The following is a 13716-nucleotide window of genomic DNA, read 5'->3' as shown; positions in this document are numbered from 1 at the left end:
TGTGGCAGCAACTTCAGCCCGGTGCGGGTGGAGGAGAGAAGCTCGGATCTCATTCCTCCAGTGCTGCGTCAGGAAAAAAAAAATTAAATAGTAGAAGTGGTACAGATGCGTTTGTTTTCCTCGTGTGGAGCTTGAAAGGGAGGGATATTTCTGGTTCCGCGGAGCCCGCTGTGAGATGTGACCTGCTTCTGCAGGGAGGTCAGGTCTTCTCTTCTTCTTTAGCAACTAAGTGTTTAATTGTCCATAATTATTACGGGAAGAAAGAAGTTGTAGCGAGATGTATTCCAAGGCTCTTTGCTGGGGGATTACTGCGGAGTTTGCTGTATTTCCTACTGCACAGAACAGAGTGCTTTCCGTGGGGTTTTCCTTTGACACTCAGCTTCCACTTTATGTCGCCTGCCCCTCGGTACCCAGGTGCCTGGGGGAAACGGAGGGACGGGGATGGGGAGAGGACGGACCGAGATTGCAGCAGGGACCTGCTTAACAATGATGCATTTTCACTGGAGATCTCCCTGGAGGGTCTCCTGCCCGGGTTAGAGGCTGGTCTGGTTGTCAATAGTGCTGAGACACCGTCAGTATATGGATGTAGCTTTCCTGTTTTCTTTAATCCAGCAAAATAGGGAAAAGAGCAAGACAACTTTTTTTTTTTCGTGAAAATACTAAGCAGCCTCACTATCTGTTCCCTAAACATCCTCGAGCAGTTTGCAACTTGCTGTTCTTAAAACTGGGAGGAAAGCCTATGCATGTGCTGTTAGACTGAAATTTTCTATTCTGGCAAATAGTCCCACACTGATTTATTTCTTGTCTTTGTGCCTCAAGTTATACTGCATATATATTTCATTTAACAAGAAGCATTTATATTTCATTTAACAAGATTGTCCTATCATTCATCCCCGGCTGCAAATAGCATATTTAACAGTCTCAGATGTAACTTCCATTTTTGTTTGGTTTGGGCAGTCTCAAAAAGGCTGCAAAACCCACATTATTAGGCATTTATATATTATCTCCTTGATGTTTCTCTACTATAATTCTATGTTCTTTAAATCATATCTACCCTATAAATATCTATATCAAAACAAATTACATCAGCATATTTACCATATGGAAGTTCCTGGAAATAAAAACCTAAGGAAATCGGTAGTTATTTGCCAGTGGGTGAAGCTGGCTATTTAAAACTCATGGGGATTTCTCTTTCTTTTACATTTTGTGATTCAGTTTCTTCTTTTTTTTTTCTTTTTCATAGCCCTTGCAGTTCATTCAGAAAGCCCTCGAGTCCCTGAACACAGCAGATAATGTTCCTGCTTTGCTGTCACCGAGTGATTCTCTGTGTGTGTTACATAACCTGTCATACCAGCTTTGTCAGAGACAGATATTTTTGAGATCTACAACCTGGGAAATTTGATCATGGATGAAATCCAGGAAACCCATTTAATCTGTATTCTTAGAGTTACTTGTGCCTTTACAAGACTTTCTTCCGATTCACCAGGGAAGTTGCCAAGTCTGTTCATCTGTTGGGGGGGGGAATCCCCAAACCATAATGCACACACTTAGGAAGACAAAAACTGAAGTGCATGCCTGGTCTTTTATTGGATTTCCTGTGTGATAAGAGACTGTTATCCATTTGGGTTGAAGTGGGGGTTTCTTAATGGGAGGCTCAGGAGAAATTTTGGTCTTGGCTATGAGGTGGGGCTGTCCCCCCTCACTGAACACAGGATTTTGTGTCAATGTTCTTATTGTGGCTGGGGCTTGTTCTGCATTAGCTTCAAGTCTTGTCTGCCTGTGAAAGTTGTACTAGTATGGCTTGGGTGTGAATTGGCGCTGAATGTATTAAACTGGTGCAGTTCTCTGGCTGGGCTCTCTGGGTACACACTCTGTCAAACAAGTGTTTCTGTGATAGTGTAACCACAGTGGCTTAAAAAATTAGGTCAAATTCTTTTGCAACTTCTCTGTGTTGTCAAGGTTTTAGAAATTGGGTTTATGTGAGCTAAGCTGAAGAACCTTTGAAATTCTCAAACCAGCTTTTTACGGCAGTTTGTCTAAGTGGATTTAGAATCTCACTTGGAGATGCAGTTTCTCCTCTTCAGCTGACACAAGTGTGGGCTGCTGCAGGAATGAGTGCTCCCACTCCCAGTTGTCAGCAGTAGTGTTTTTGCAGCCACCTGGGGAAGTGACCCAACCCGAACTGAAGGGGTTTTATTCCTTTTTTGGGCTGGCTTTGTTTTCAGGTGGGTCAGATGTGTCCCAGCTCACCACAAGTGTACAGCAGGATGTACCTGGGAATACCTGGGTGAGTGTGAGTAGAAAGGACAGTGATGTCTCTCCTGGCAGCAGCCTGTGAAAATTAATTTAAGTTTACTCTCCTCATGTGGAAGTGTTACATAATCTCTGTTTAAGGGAGGTCATTCTAGGTTAGGGAAAGGTTGTGTCTCTGCCCTGCCGTTAGTGCAGTATCTCAGTTAATCAGAACTGGAGCTGCTCTTCCTGTGTGTGCTGCAGTGCTGACATGGCACTGCTCCCTCCTAATTCTCTTGTAAAGAAGTTCATTGACATTTTTATTAGCTGGCTGGCTTTGCTGAAGTTGATGTCCTTGCCTCTGGCCATCACAAATATTTTCTTTTTTTTTTTTTTCCTTTTGATTTACTTTGGAAGATGTTGAGGTCTGAAGACCCTGCTGTGATAAAGCATATATATTTATATACATGTCAGAGGTAACTCTGCAGGCAGCTTTTATATTGTAAAATATTCCTTCCCATATAGATTGTCAACCTGTTTTATTTTCTTGGCATCACTACACTTTCCTGCCATAAACTGTTCTATTGATTGGGTTTGAACGCTGCTCATCCTGTTTGGATTATCTGCAGCCTCTGCAGATAGACCTGAACCAAGGTGTGCTGATGTAACTTGCCTGAGCTTCAGAGATTCAACCCTCACGGGTCTTCTGGGAGCTTCCAAAGTCATTGGGTCCACCTGGCACCTTGACATCTCTTAACCAGGTAATTTAGGTTATCTGCCTGCTTGTGCAGAGGCTGGTTTGTACTGGTGGGCAGTGGTCACGCATCTGCAGCTGCAACAGAAAGTCTGCAAAATGGTCTTCAACTGTCTTTGGATGCTCACCTTTTATCCTAAAGACATGTTGGAACTGGAAACAGAAGAGAGAGGCATTGGCTGTATTGATGTGTTAGTTTGCTCAAGTCATCCAGACGGTTTTTTTAAGTCGTGTAAACAAGCACTATAAACCCTTTCACAGCAATGTATTTTTAGTTGTGATTAAAATGATCAGATAATAAAACTAGCTAAGGTAGAAATCCACACAATTTCATCTCTGAGTCTGCTATCATGTTAATTGCTAACATTCTGAAACACAAACTAAAAGGGAGCCTACTGGATAAACCCCAAAGTTTTTATGTTTACCCTTTCAGAGATCTAATATGAGGTCGTTTGGCCAGGAGCCACTTTCACACAATACCCGTATTCAGCCTGAGTGCATTTACACTGGAATTAAAATTCAAAAGCTCCATGCAAATAATAGTGCTGACACTAGGAAATCAGTTTAATCTGAGGGGGAAAGAAAAAAGGCAAACTCTTGGAAAATCTATGAAATTCTAGAAAGTGTGGGAGATGTGTGGAGAGAGGCGGCATGAGTGGGCAGTCTGGCTTCACGTGTTGCTGCCTGGGTGGGAGGGAGCTTGTGGGTGAAGCTGGAGGACTTGAAAGGTTTTGCATTGTCCTTGAAAAGCCTCTCCCTTGTTTGAGGTTCATTGATAGATATTGCTGAAGTGAAGCTTAATTTTCCTGTTCCCAGCAGTGCCCAAGGGAGAGAAGTGCTGTATTTCTAGCTGGAAAATTAGATTAAAACACCCAGTACCTAGATCCAGGGTGCATTCATTTCATCCTCTCTTATAAGACTCTCACTGCTCTGAAAGGCAGTTTACAGTTTTGACAGCTAAAATAAAAAGCCTGAAGGACAAGCAACCACTTTAAATGTTAGAAGGGCTTCATTTCCAGCAGAAAGATTTCAATTACAGTCATTTTCCTCCAGTAAGTACAAAGAGGTAAATGGAACCCCTGTTTCAAATGTTAAACTCACAGACTACATTATTACCAGTTGCACTTTGAAAGTAAAGGATAAAGCCAATCTAAATCAAAGCCCTGATTCCAAATTACTTTTTAAGAGTATGATGAGGTCTGCACTCGGTAATTCAGCCACTCTGCATTGAGCAGCACAGAGCACATCAAATGTGACTTCCATTAGACCGTGCTGCTCTTCTGGGGGGATCCAGGCAGGAAGCACTGAGAGCTGCATCTTGAAAGGGCTGCTCTGCAGCTGGAGATTCAGGAGTTGGCTGTCTTTTTAGAGAATTTAGGGTGGTTTTTTTTTCGTCCCCGACTCTGCTCGTTATTTGTCATGTCCCTTTTAACAGTAATTTGACAAAGGTTTGGTTGTTTATCTCCTGTGTGGCACGACCTCTTCTCCCTCCCACTCCCTGCAACGAGGTTTTTCCATCTGAGACCACTTCCTCCCCTTGCTGGGGTGGGGAACACATTTTCAGGAGTCCGTGGTTTTGAGGCCAGATACTGAAATGTGCACAGTGTTTGCATAATGCAGTGGCTCTAAAGAGCCTGATAGCCAAGGTGATAAATCAGTCTGGTGACCTGAGCTCACCGAAACATTCATTTTCCCTGGAATGATGAACTCTTCCAGAAATCTGTACCCAGGGCTGGATGGAGTCAGGGATAACTGCTTGAGTCGTTGGCTTTCTGGGTCAGACCTGTGCCCAGAAGCACCTGAGGAGCAGCAGGGATTTAACCAGCCTGCTCCTAGGGCTGCTCCCTGTTCCAGTGGCACTGAAACCCCTCCTTGCTGGTGCCTGAGAGGTGGGTACCCACCTGGTTTTGCTCCAAAAGTGTTCACTGGAGATAATTGTGCTAATTTCATTTATTTATCTTTCCTACTTGTTTTCCTCGTTGCTTTGTAGATGGATTTTTGCAGGTGTGAAATCAGATGTTGCTCCTTAAACTGGTGGGAATGATCAGCAAAGGGTTGTGTCTTCCTGAATTACTCAGCACAGACACCTGGTTCATTATTTTTATCATTTTTAGCTGCTGAAATTTTTTTGCTTTCCTGCCTATGAATATTACAAGTTTGCAATTTTTTTTAGTTGTGTTGCAACTGTGACTGCAAGTGTTTTAGGGAAATGAGAGAAATTCATCATTTTATGTGCTTGTGAACAGAGATTGGGCCTAATGAAGGAAAATAGATGTAGGAATTTAATTTACTTGTAAATATGGGTTATTATAAATCATAAAATGATGGAATGGTGTGGGTTGGGAGGGACCCTAAAGATCAGCCCATTCCACCCCCTGCCATGGGCAGGGACACCTTTCACTAGCCCAGGTTGCTCCAAACCCCATCCAGACTGGCCTTGGACACTTTCAGGGATGGGGCAGCCACAGCTTCTCTGGGCAACCTGTGCCAGGGCCTCCCCACCCTCACAGGGAAGGATTTTATCCCAACTTCTAATGTGCCCTTGTGCTTCAGGAGCCTGTGCTCACTTGGACCCAGCTCTTGTCCTGCCTGATTTGGCTGATTTGGCTGTGATTGCCATTAAGCCCCATCACAGACCTGCCTTGCTTTGTGTTCTGGCCTTTTGTTATTGCATTTTGATGTTATCTGGCCTTTCTGCCAACAGAAAGAGTTCAGAGGATGGTAAGTGGTTGCTGGTGGTGGGTGCAGCCTGCACAGCTGCTGTGCTTTGCTCCAGGCTGGCAAGGGGGTCTGAGGACATTTTTCCCTTCTTCCAGCCTCAAAGGCCAGGTTGGGCTGGAGCACCAGCACTGAACGTGGGCTTTGTGTCTCCATGGCCTGGTGAGCCCAGAGAAAGCAGGCAGGGCTGAAAGCCAGAGGAAGAAATGCCATCCAGCCCTGTGCAGTGTCCAGCCCCAGAGGGATGGGAGGTGGGCTCCCCACGTGTGCTCAGGGCCAGGCTGCCCCTCGGCTTTCATCTGCTCCCAGGGCTGAGTGAAGTGCAGCCAGACCTCCCAGGAGGAATAACATCCTGCACCGTGAGCCATGTGCAGGTCCCTGCTCAGGCCTGCTCCCCCTCCTTTTGGCTGCACTTTCTGTTAAATTGAAAGTGGTGGATGGGCCCTGGAGTTGGCAGGCAGGCTCTGTTTGTTATATTCTCCACCTGGCCTTAAGGTCATGACGTTAGCTCAGAGTGCTGAGCATTTAGGGCAGAACACTGGAGATTGCTGGGCTTTGTAATGTTTACTTATTTATCTTGATTTAAACTGATCTTGCTCCAATTCTGCCAATTGTTTGGACTTGGACCCGTGGGAAAACTCCTGTGTGATTTTTGGATAGGGGCATTTAACTAAGCTGTTAAATCTTCCTGATTTCTTTCAGTGCTGCAAACCGAACATTTGCAGTTTGCTTTTTGCTCTAAATGGTTGTCACTAAGGGCCTCTAAGTTTGCTTGGCTTTGCTGGGAATATGGTAGAGGTTTAAAGGCCTTTTTCTTCCTTGAATCTGGGGCAGTTGTTGCATCCTGTGTGACAGGATGACTCAGGGGCTGCTCCTGCCTGGACAGGATTTGGGAGCCCTGTGGGACTTGCAACATTAGGAAGTCCAAGCACCACCCGGTTTCCCCGTGATTTTTCTTGCAAAGGGAGTCACTGGAGCAGAACTATTTAAACATCTTGATGTCACTTCACGATCCTCCCACTTATAAGTGGAAATAGGTGTTGTTTTTTTCCAACTGGAGCCATTTTTTGGACAGCTTTGTCTTCAGTACAGTTTGGGATCTAGACCTGAAACTTTTCCATCTTTAGTTCTTGTTTTTTGCACGTGAGACTAAGACGAACTGAATACCAATGGAAATAGTCAGTGGCAGATAAAATAGCAAAGAGGAAAAAAAAGCCCTGTTACATTCTTCTGATGTAAATTTTTAATCAAATGTATTTTCTTCTGTTAAGCAACTTTTACAGCCCACTGCACAAAACATACAACCAAAAACCTTTGCACAATGAACTGCATGTAATAGGCTAGCAATGCATCCATTACACGTTTTTAGGTCTGTAATGCATTTAAATCCATTTTTGTGTGCACGGCAGTGTAGCCTTCATAAGATAATTAGAATTTGCTCAGTCTTGCTTTCATAGTTCCTTAGGTTTTCTTCGAATTGCAGTGCTTTGGAGAGCTTCATTAGAAGTGGTCTTTTCTGTAACAAGAAGGAAATACAATTTGAATACATTAGAAAATACGGCTCTCAATACCTTAGAAAGCTGGAAGCTTTGTATCAAAATTTCTAAAATGACTGTACAGCCATTGGTATGAGTGAACACCGTTCTTCAGCACAGCTGGATTGAAGAGCTGGTAGATGGTAGAATAGGTTGTAATAGCACTGATAATTACATTAAATAACAGTTCTCAATCTGAATAATAAGAGGTGAGTTTTGTAGCAGGATGTGGATGTAGCAGTACCCTTTTTACTGGTGACCAGACTCAGTACTTGTCATCACCATTTGTGTGTCTTCTATATGAGGACTCTTCCCAGGGGGCCCTCATTTGACACCCAGGTCCTGCCCTGGCCTCCCCACTGGCCAGTCCCAGTGGCCAGTCAGGCCTCCAAACAGTCCTCTGCCTCCATTTCAGCATCCCTGTTCTAAATTTCCCAAGCCACCTCTGTTTCAGGACTCCGGCTCCCCTTTGGCATCTACCCACACACCGCTGGGCTGGACCTTGCTGAACTCTGCTCCGGGGTGCAGTGAGACTGCTACTGATTGTAGCAATCCTGGCAGCGTTGGAGACATCTGAAAAAGTGTTGTTCTTTGTGGTTTGGTAGAATCACAGAATGGGTTGGGTTGGAAGGGACCTTAAAACTCATCCCGTTCCACCCCCTGGCCCTGGGCAGGGACACCTTCCACTACCCCAGGCTGCTCCAAGCCCTGTCCAGCCTGGCCTTGGACACCTCCAGGGATGGGGCAGCCACAGCTTCTCTGGGCAACCTGTGCCAGAGCCTCCCCACCCTCACAGGGAAGGATTCCTTCCCAATATCCCATCTAACCCTACTCTGTCAGTTTGAAGCCATTCCTCATTGTCCTGGCACTACATGACCTTGGAAATAGTCTCTCTCTATCTTTCCTGTCGGCTCCTTCAGCTACTGGAAGGCTGCAATTAGGTCACCCCAAGTCTTCTCCAAGCTGAGCAATTCCAATTCTCTCAGCCTTTCCTCACAGCAGAGCTGCTCCATCCCTCTGATCATCTTGATGCCCTCCTTTCTGGGGGGATTGGCCAAGCAGGGTGTGCTTTCCCAAGAGCTGGCAGGCACTGGGGTTTGCCTCAGGCTGGGGTGGTGTGGGCAGTGAGCTCTGCCCTGGGGTGGCAGGAGGAGGTTCTGTGGTGCCACCAGAGAACAGGAGTGTGCAAAGCCCTTGTCTTGGGTGATGAGCTGTGGTAAGACCTGCTGTGTGGGAGGGACCCTTCTGGGGCTGAGGAGGAAGCACAGGCTCAGGCATTGCTGGGCACACAGAAATGCAGAGGAATTCCTTTGAAACGCTCTTTGGGCCCCAACTTCTGACTTGTAGGCCTGTGGTATGAGCACACTGTAACCAGTAACATGTAGGTACTTGATAGATTAATATTCAGGACACAGTAGATGAGAGAAACTGGCTGGGGGAATGTCACACACAATCTGTTCTTTTAGACTTGCTCTCTGTTTTGAAGCTAGATTCACTAATTCTGTAGATGGGAGTTAAAAAAAATAATAAAAAAAAAATCTATGGGTTTACTCTGATTTTTAAATTTTTTATTTTCCCCTCCTGGACTTCATTTGCCTGAGGGCTAGTTCTGCTCTTTAATTATTTAAGAACTGGGTTTTGTTTACAGTTTGTAATAAAACTGATAAAAGATTAACAAGGTGCTTGTGAATCATTTTAAGCAAATTAAAGCTTTGAAGACTTACAACAGCAAATATTTGAGAATTGTAAAGCAGAAAAAATAAGAACAGACCAGATAAGATAATCAAGTATTGGATTTGTTTGGGAGAAAAAACATTCTTGTTTGCAATCGGACGTGAGAGCAGCATTGTCTGCTCTATCAAATATTTATGGGTGCTTTTAGCAAATTTGAAGACACTGGTTGTATGAGGCATGTTAAAATACTGTTTTATTACAGTGTAGGGTAGGTGTATGGATAGAGCATGGCTTGGAGAAGGGATTCTGAGTGGAATTACAGGTGTCTAAGTTCCCCCTAGTATCAAGCCTGTGCCAAAGCACATGTACCTTGTGCTGCATTTAGGGACTCTAGTGACCCTTCCTCAAACAGTCCTAATGAAATCATGGTCTCTGAGTTGATTGCCATGCAGGAATGAAATTAGGGAGGTTCTAACTCAATTTCTGTGCAAGAAAGAGATCTTGGGGTTTTATCGATATTTCCTTCTAAACATCAATACGCTGCTCAGTAGTGGTAAAAAAGACTAACCTACTAAAATTAGGGAATGTACTAAGAGTGGAACAAGGAGCATTGCTATGATGGAATAGAAATTCCTGATTTGACCCTGTCCTGGACACGTGCTGCTCTCCTCATCCTCTCTCCAAAGACTTGCAGACATCAAGTGCTCAGCAAAGAGCTACAAGGCTGTTCAGAGGTGTCAAACTGCCTCAACTAAAGAAACTAGAACCCTTCAGCTGTGTGAATAGGTAGAGGAGATGTGACAGAGGTCTGTGAAATCAGGCAGGACACAGGGAGGATGGGAATTGTTCGTTGCCTTCCGACTCAAGCACTTGGAGACATCAAACGAAGTTGGTAAACTTTCTCAAAGCCAGGCTGAAGGAGAGCAGATGTAGGTGGTTCTTTGGGAAGGTGTTGACCAGTGCAACTGGTTGCCAAGGAAATTGTGGATGCTCAAAGTTTACATTGCTTCTGGGAAAGTGGACAAATTAATGGAAAAGAAATCAATGGATTGCCACTGAGCAGGCAGGAACCCCATTGGGAACTCAGTGAGCTGGAAGTGACTGGAGGTGGAAGCAAGGGGGGAAAATGCAGGTATATAAATAGAGAGAGACAGGAGTATTATATTTACTTAGCCTGTTTTTGTTCTCTTCCTTTGGACACCCATTTATGGCCACCGTTGGAAAGAGGATGCTGAGCAAGCTGAGCCTTTGATCTGGCCCAAGGCACCCCTTCTCTGTGCTGGTGCCACTGGGGCAGCTCTTTCTGAAACATCTTGTCTTACATGATGACTGCTGTTAAAATGGGTGTTCTCCAACACCCACCGAGCTCAGCTGCTGTGGATTTGACTGTGGTTGTTACCTTGAAACAAAGGCACATCACATGGTGATTACAGTGTGGTATTAATAGCTGGGTTCCTGATTTTTTGCTGATAGAGCTCTGGGTCTGGGAAGAGGAATCTCCACTTCTATGAGCTTCATTTTCTCCATCCATAAAATGGGCATGAAGGCACATGTGTTGTCAGGAGTATTATCTATGCAGCATTTTGGGAAGAATTACAATGCACTTCTTTGAAGCTGATGGACAAGATACAGAACCAAGAGAAGGCAAGCAACATTTCTATTGCAGTGTCCCCAGAAATGTTTGAAGAGGGTGAATTATTGCATTTCAAGGCTCTTCAGCACCCCAGTGAAAAATCAGGACAAACCTTTAGGCCTAAATTATGTTCACAATTGAATGAGGTGACAGGAAACTTCTGGGGCAGATGAGGAGGGTCAGAGTCTAATTAAATGGTGTAATTTTATTCCTGTGGGGATGAGCTGTGAAAGCCAACACGGTAACACTGCAGGTTCAAAGGTCTGTGTGTAGATCCTAATCTGCTTAGAAGATGGGGTTGAATTTCACTGACTGTATCAGAAACTCGAGTTCAGTAACTAAATAGTTCCTTTCTTGAGCATCCAAATATAAACTGTGAAAGAAGGCAGAGCAGCTCAAAGGAGGTGAATTAAGCTCTGCTTGTGCACAAATGATAGAAATATTTTAAAAGCTCTGTAGCTGGTCTTTCCCCCCTTTTTCAGCTGGCATCACTGCGTGACTTTGATGGCAGCTCTGACATACCTTGTTAGAGTTGTGCTCCGAGGCAAACATCTCATCTGTAGGTCTCAGCAATGGTTTTGATGTCTCCTTTTGCCTTCCCCTGTAGCTGATGTTTCTGCTTTGCTCTCCACTCCTGCAATTGAATTCCACCCAGGGTGGTGGGGACGGCGTGGGTGTCGGGACAGGGCAGCGCGTGCCCGTCTCGGGGAGCAGGGGCTGCACGTGGGTTCAATTACTCTGTAGCTTTATTCAGGCAGGATTTGTAGCTCCCAGTGTTCTACACAATACAGATGTTAGAGATGAACAGATAGTGATTCTATTTCCTTGTTTAGTGTTCTGTCATTCCTGTGTTGTGATCAATCTTTGTCCAGGCTTCTTGAAACTTCGCTTGTGTTCGGTGTGTTCCCCCCGACTGTCAATGACCTCCTTTAAAGCCTCGGATCTGTTCCATCTGGTCCCAGGCACTTGGCAGCTTGTGCGGCGAGCAAAAGCTGGTTTTTTTTTTCCTATGAATGCTAGTACAGAGAAGTCAATTCATGGCTAAAAAGATTAAAATCCCTAAATCAGAAAAGCTGGAAAAATATAACAATTGCAACTCTGCCAAGGAAGTACTTCTTGTTGGATTAAAAAATCTTATGACAAGTTGAAAGAGAGAGATTTGGAAGGGTAATTCAATTCTGTTGTCAATGCAGGAGAGTTAAAGCTGAAGCCGTGTTAGAATACATTAACAGCACTGCCTGGACAGAGAAGATCAACTGCCTCTCAGAGGCAATTTCAAGCTGTTTTCTATTCTGCCTCAGTTTATGACCTGGTTTGGATTTCCTGACCTCGATGTCTCTGAGGTTCATCACCTGCTGCGGTCAGAAAAGGTCTCTGCTTGCATGTCCAGAGGTCCTTCTGAAATAAACTGTGTCCTGCTGCAGTTGAAATGGGGAGTGGGAGGTGAAATGGAAAGGGGTCAAGCTGGCAAGTTTGGAGAGAGGGAGGCATCCATATGGAACGTTGGAGGTGTTACGTATTCCTTACACGCCAAGGAAGCATCCCCTGTTCTTGTCAGGGATTGGCAGCAGTTGGGCACAGAGCTGCAGCTCTCCAGGATAAGGTCTCTGGGTGGTGGGAGGAGAGAACAGCTTTTACCTTCTGGGGATGGCCCTGAGGGTGGGTGTCAGTGCCTTGGGTGTGCTGTTGGGGTTGTGCTCCTGGGGATTGTGTGAAACCTTGTAGGAAGGGCAGCACTTTGCAGCAGGGTGGTGCCATCAGCCCACCCCTTCCTGCTGGTTCCTGCTCCTGCTGGTGTACTCATCAGCTTCCCAGACTTTTTTTTCTCCTTCCTTGTGAAAAAAGGAGAAACCAAAGAGAAGCCAAAATCATCTCCCTCCTTGGCTCAAGGTACAGGTTGAAGTTTTGTTGTTTTGTCTTAGAAAAGGGGCTTGCTCAGTGCTCAGATATCACTGTGGTGTGTTAGTGAGTGAAACTGGGAGCACAAAATCCCATTTTTCTTCTCAGCACAGACAGATGATAGAGAGAGATGTGGGTCCTTCCACTGTTCATAGAGGGAGATTACTGAAAGAGATACTGCTTGTGACCTCATGTAAGTAGTTACCTCTGAGACCAATAGAAGGTATAAATCTAAATCTCTAGTAAATCTAAAAAAATACTAGATTTACTGAAAAGTGATCCAAAAAGTACCTTGGCATAGTGGCCCATAGATTTCATATTGCATTCTTTGTGCCTTTTAGTTTTGTGTGGGGTCAGGACACGGGTTAATATAAAAACTCAGTCCTTTCAAAGACACCTCTTTGTTAAACCCACGTCTCTCCTGGCTCTAGGCAGTGGACTGATTACATGGATATCTTACACAATCATGAGAAATATTTAAAAACTATTAGTTATGGATGTTTGATGGGACCACCTGCCTTGGGAGGTACTTCAGCTGATTGCTGTAGGGCACTAGGTCGTGAGTGACCCATGTGGGGTCCTGCACTAGAAAGGGGAGGGATAGTGAGAGTTCTCTTAAAAACTCATAGGTTCAAAATCAGAGTAAAGTTTCCCTTCTCATTCTGGGCAATTCAAACCTGAATCTTTTCTCTAACTTCAAGCATGTAAATATGTCTGAATTAGGAATTTCATCTCCTTGAGGTCCCTGGGTCTGGTAGGAGAGAAATGAGCCCACTCCAGGGCCTGAATGCTTTTTGAAGGTTCCCGATTTTCCTTAAGAGTGCACAGCAGCCCAGGCAATTAGGCCTCTAGGTTAGCTGTTTGATTTGAAGACTTATTTATGGGTAGGTGAAATCTTGCATCCCTGTGTAAAAGGGATATTTTTTAACTTCTCCCTCTCCAAAGGGTGACCAGGTTAGGAATGCTGGAGACACTGGGATGCCCAGCTACTGCAGGGGCATCAATGGGCTTGTCTGCCTCCAACACAGGGAGCAAGTGTCTGTTCAAATATTCTGAGTGATCCTTTTCCATGAAAATGAACAAGCACCTACAGATGTTCCTTGATCACGAGTCTGGCAGCTTTACACTTGTGTTATGTTGTTTTTACCCAAAGCAGCACTTGCAAGACCCCGGGACAGTCAGAGCCCAACTGCAGCCACACTTGGCACCGTGTGCGGTGACACAAGGCCTGCCCTGAGAGCTTGGCAGCTGAAAGGGCCTTACAGGACAAG

The 13716-nt window shown here is 44.9% G+C and overlaps 1 protein-coding gene across 5 annotated transcripts in view; it reads left to right on the top strand.

Annotated features, from left to right (window-relative positions):
• Window positions 1-13716, top strand: part of LOC113957338 (autism susceptibility gene 2 protein-like) — a 400579-nt gene that overhangs the window by 250814 nt on the left and 136049 nt on the right. Inside the window, exon 3 of one of the 5 annotated variants that reach the window (XM_027664724.1) lies at window positions 1244-3312. The exons of the other annotated variants lie outside the window; for them this stretch is intronic. Coding sequence (XP_027520525.1) covers window positions 1244-1402 — 159 coding nt within the window. The 3' untranslated portion in view covers window positions 1403-3312. Of the gene's footprint in view, window positions 1-1243; window positions 3313-13716 lie in introns of those variants that run through there. 5 annotated transcript variants of the gene reach the window in all.

This window comes from Corapipo altera, unplaced genomic scaffold (genome assembly GCF_003945725.1).
Source record: "Corapipo altera isolate COAL_440 unplaced genomic scaffold, ASM394572v1 105, whole genome shotgun sequence".
Taxonomy (NCBI): domain Eukaryota; kingdom Metazoa; phylum Chordata; class Aves; order Passeriformes; family Pipridae; genus Corapipo; species Corapipo altera.
Note: the sequence above shows the minus strand (reverse complement) of the source record. Positions and strands in the feature narration are given on the sequence as shown.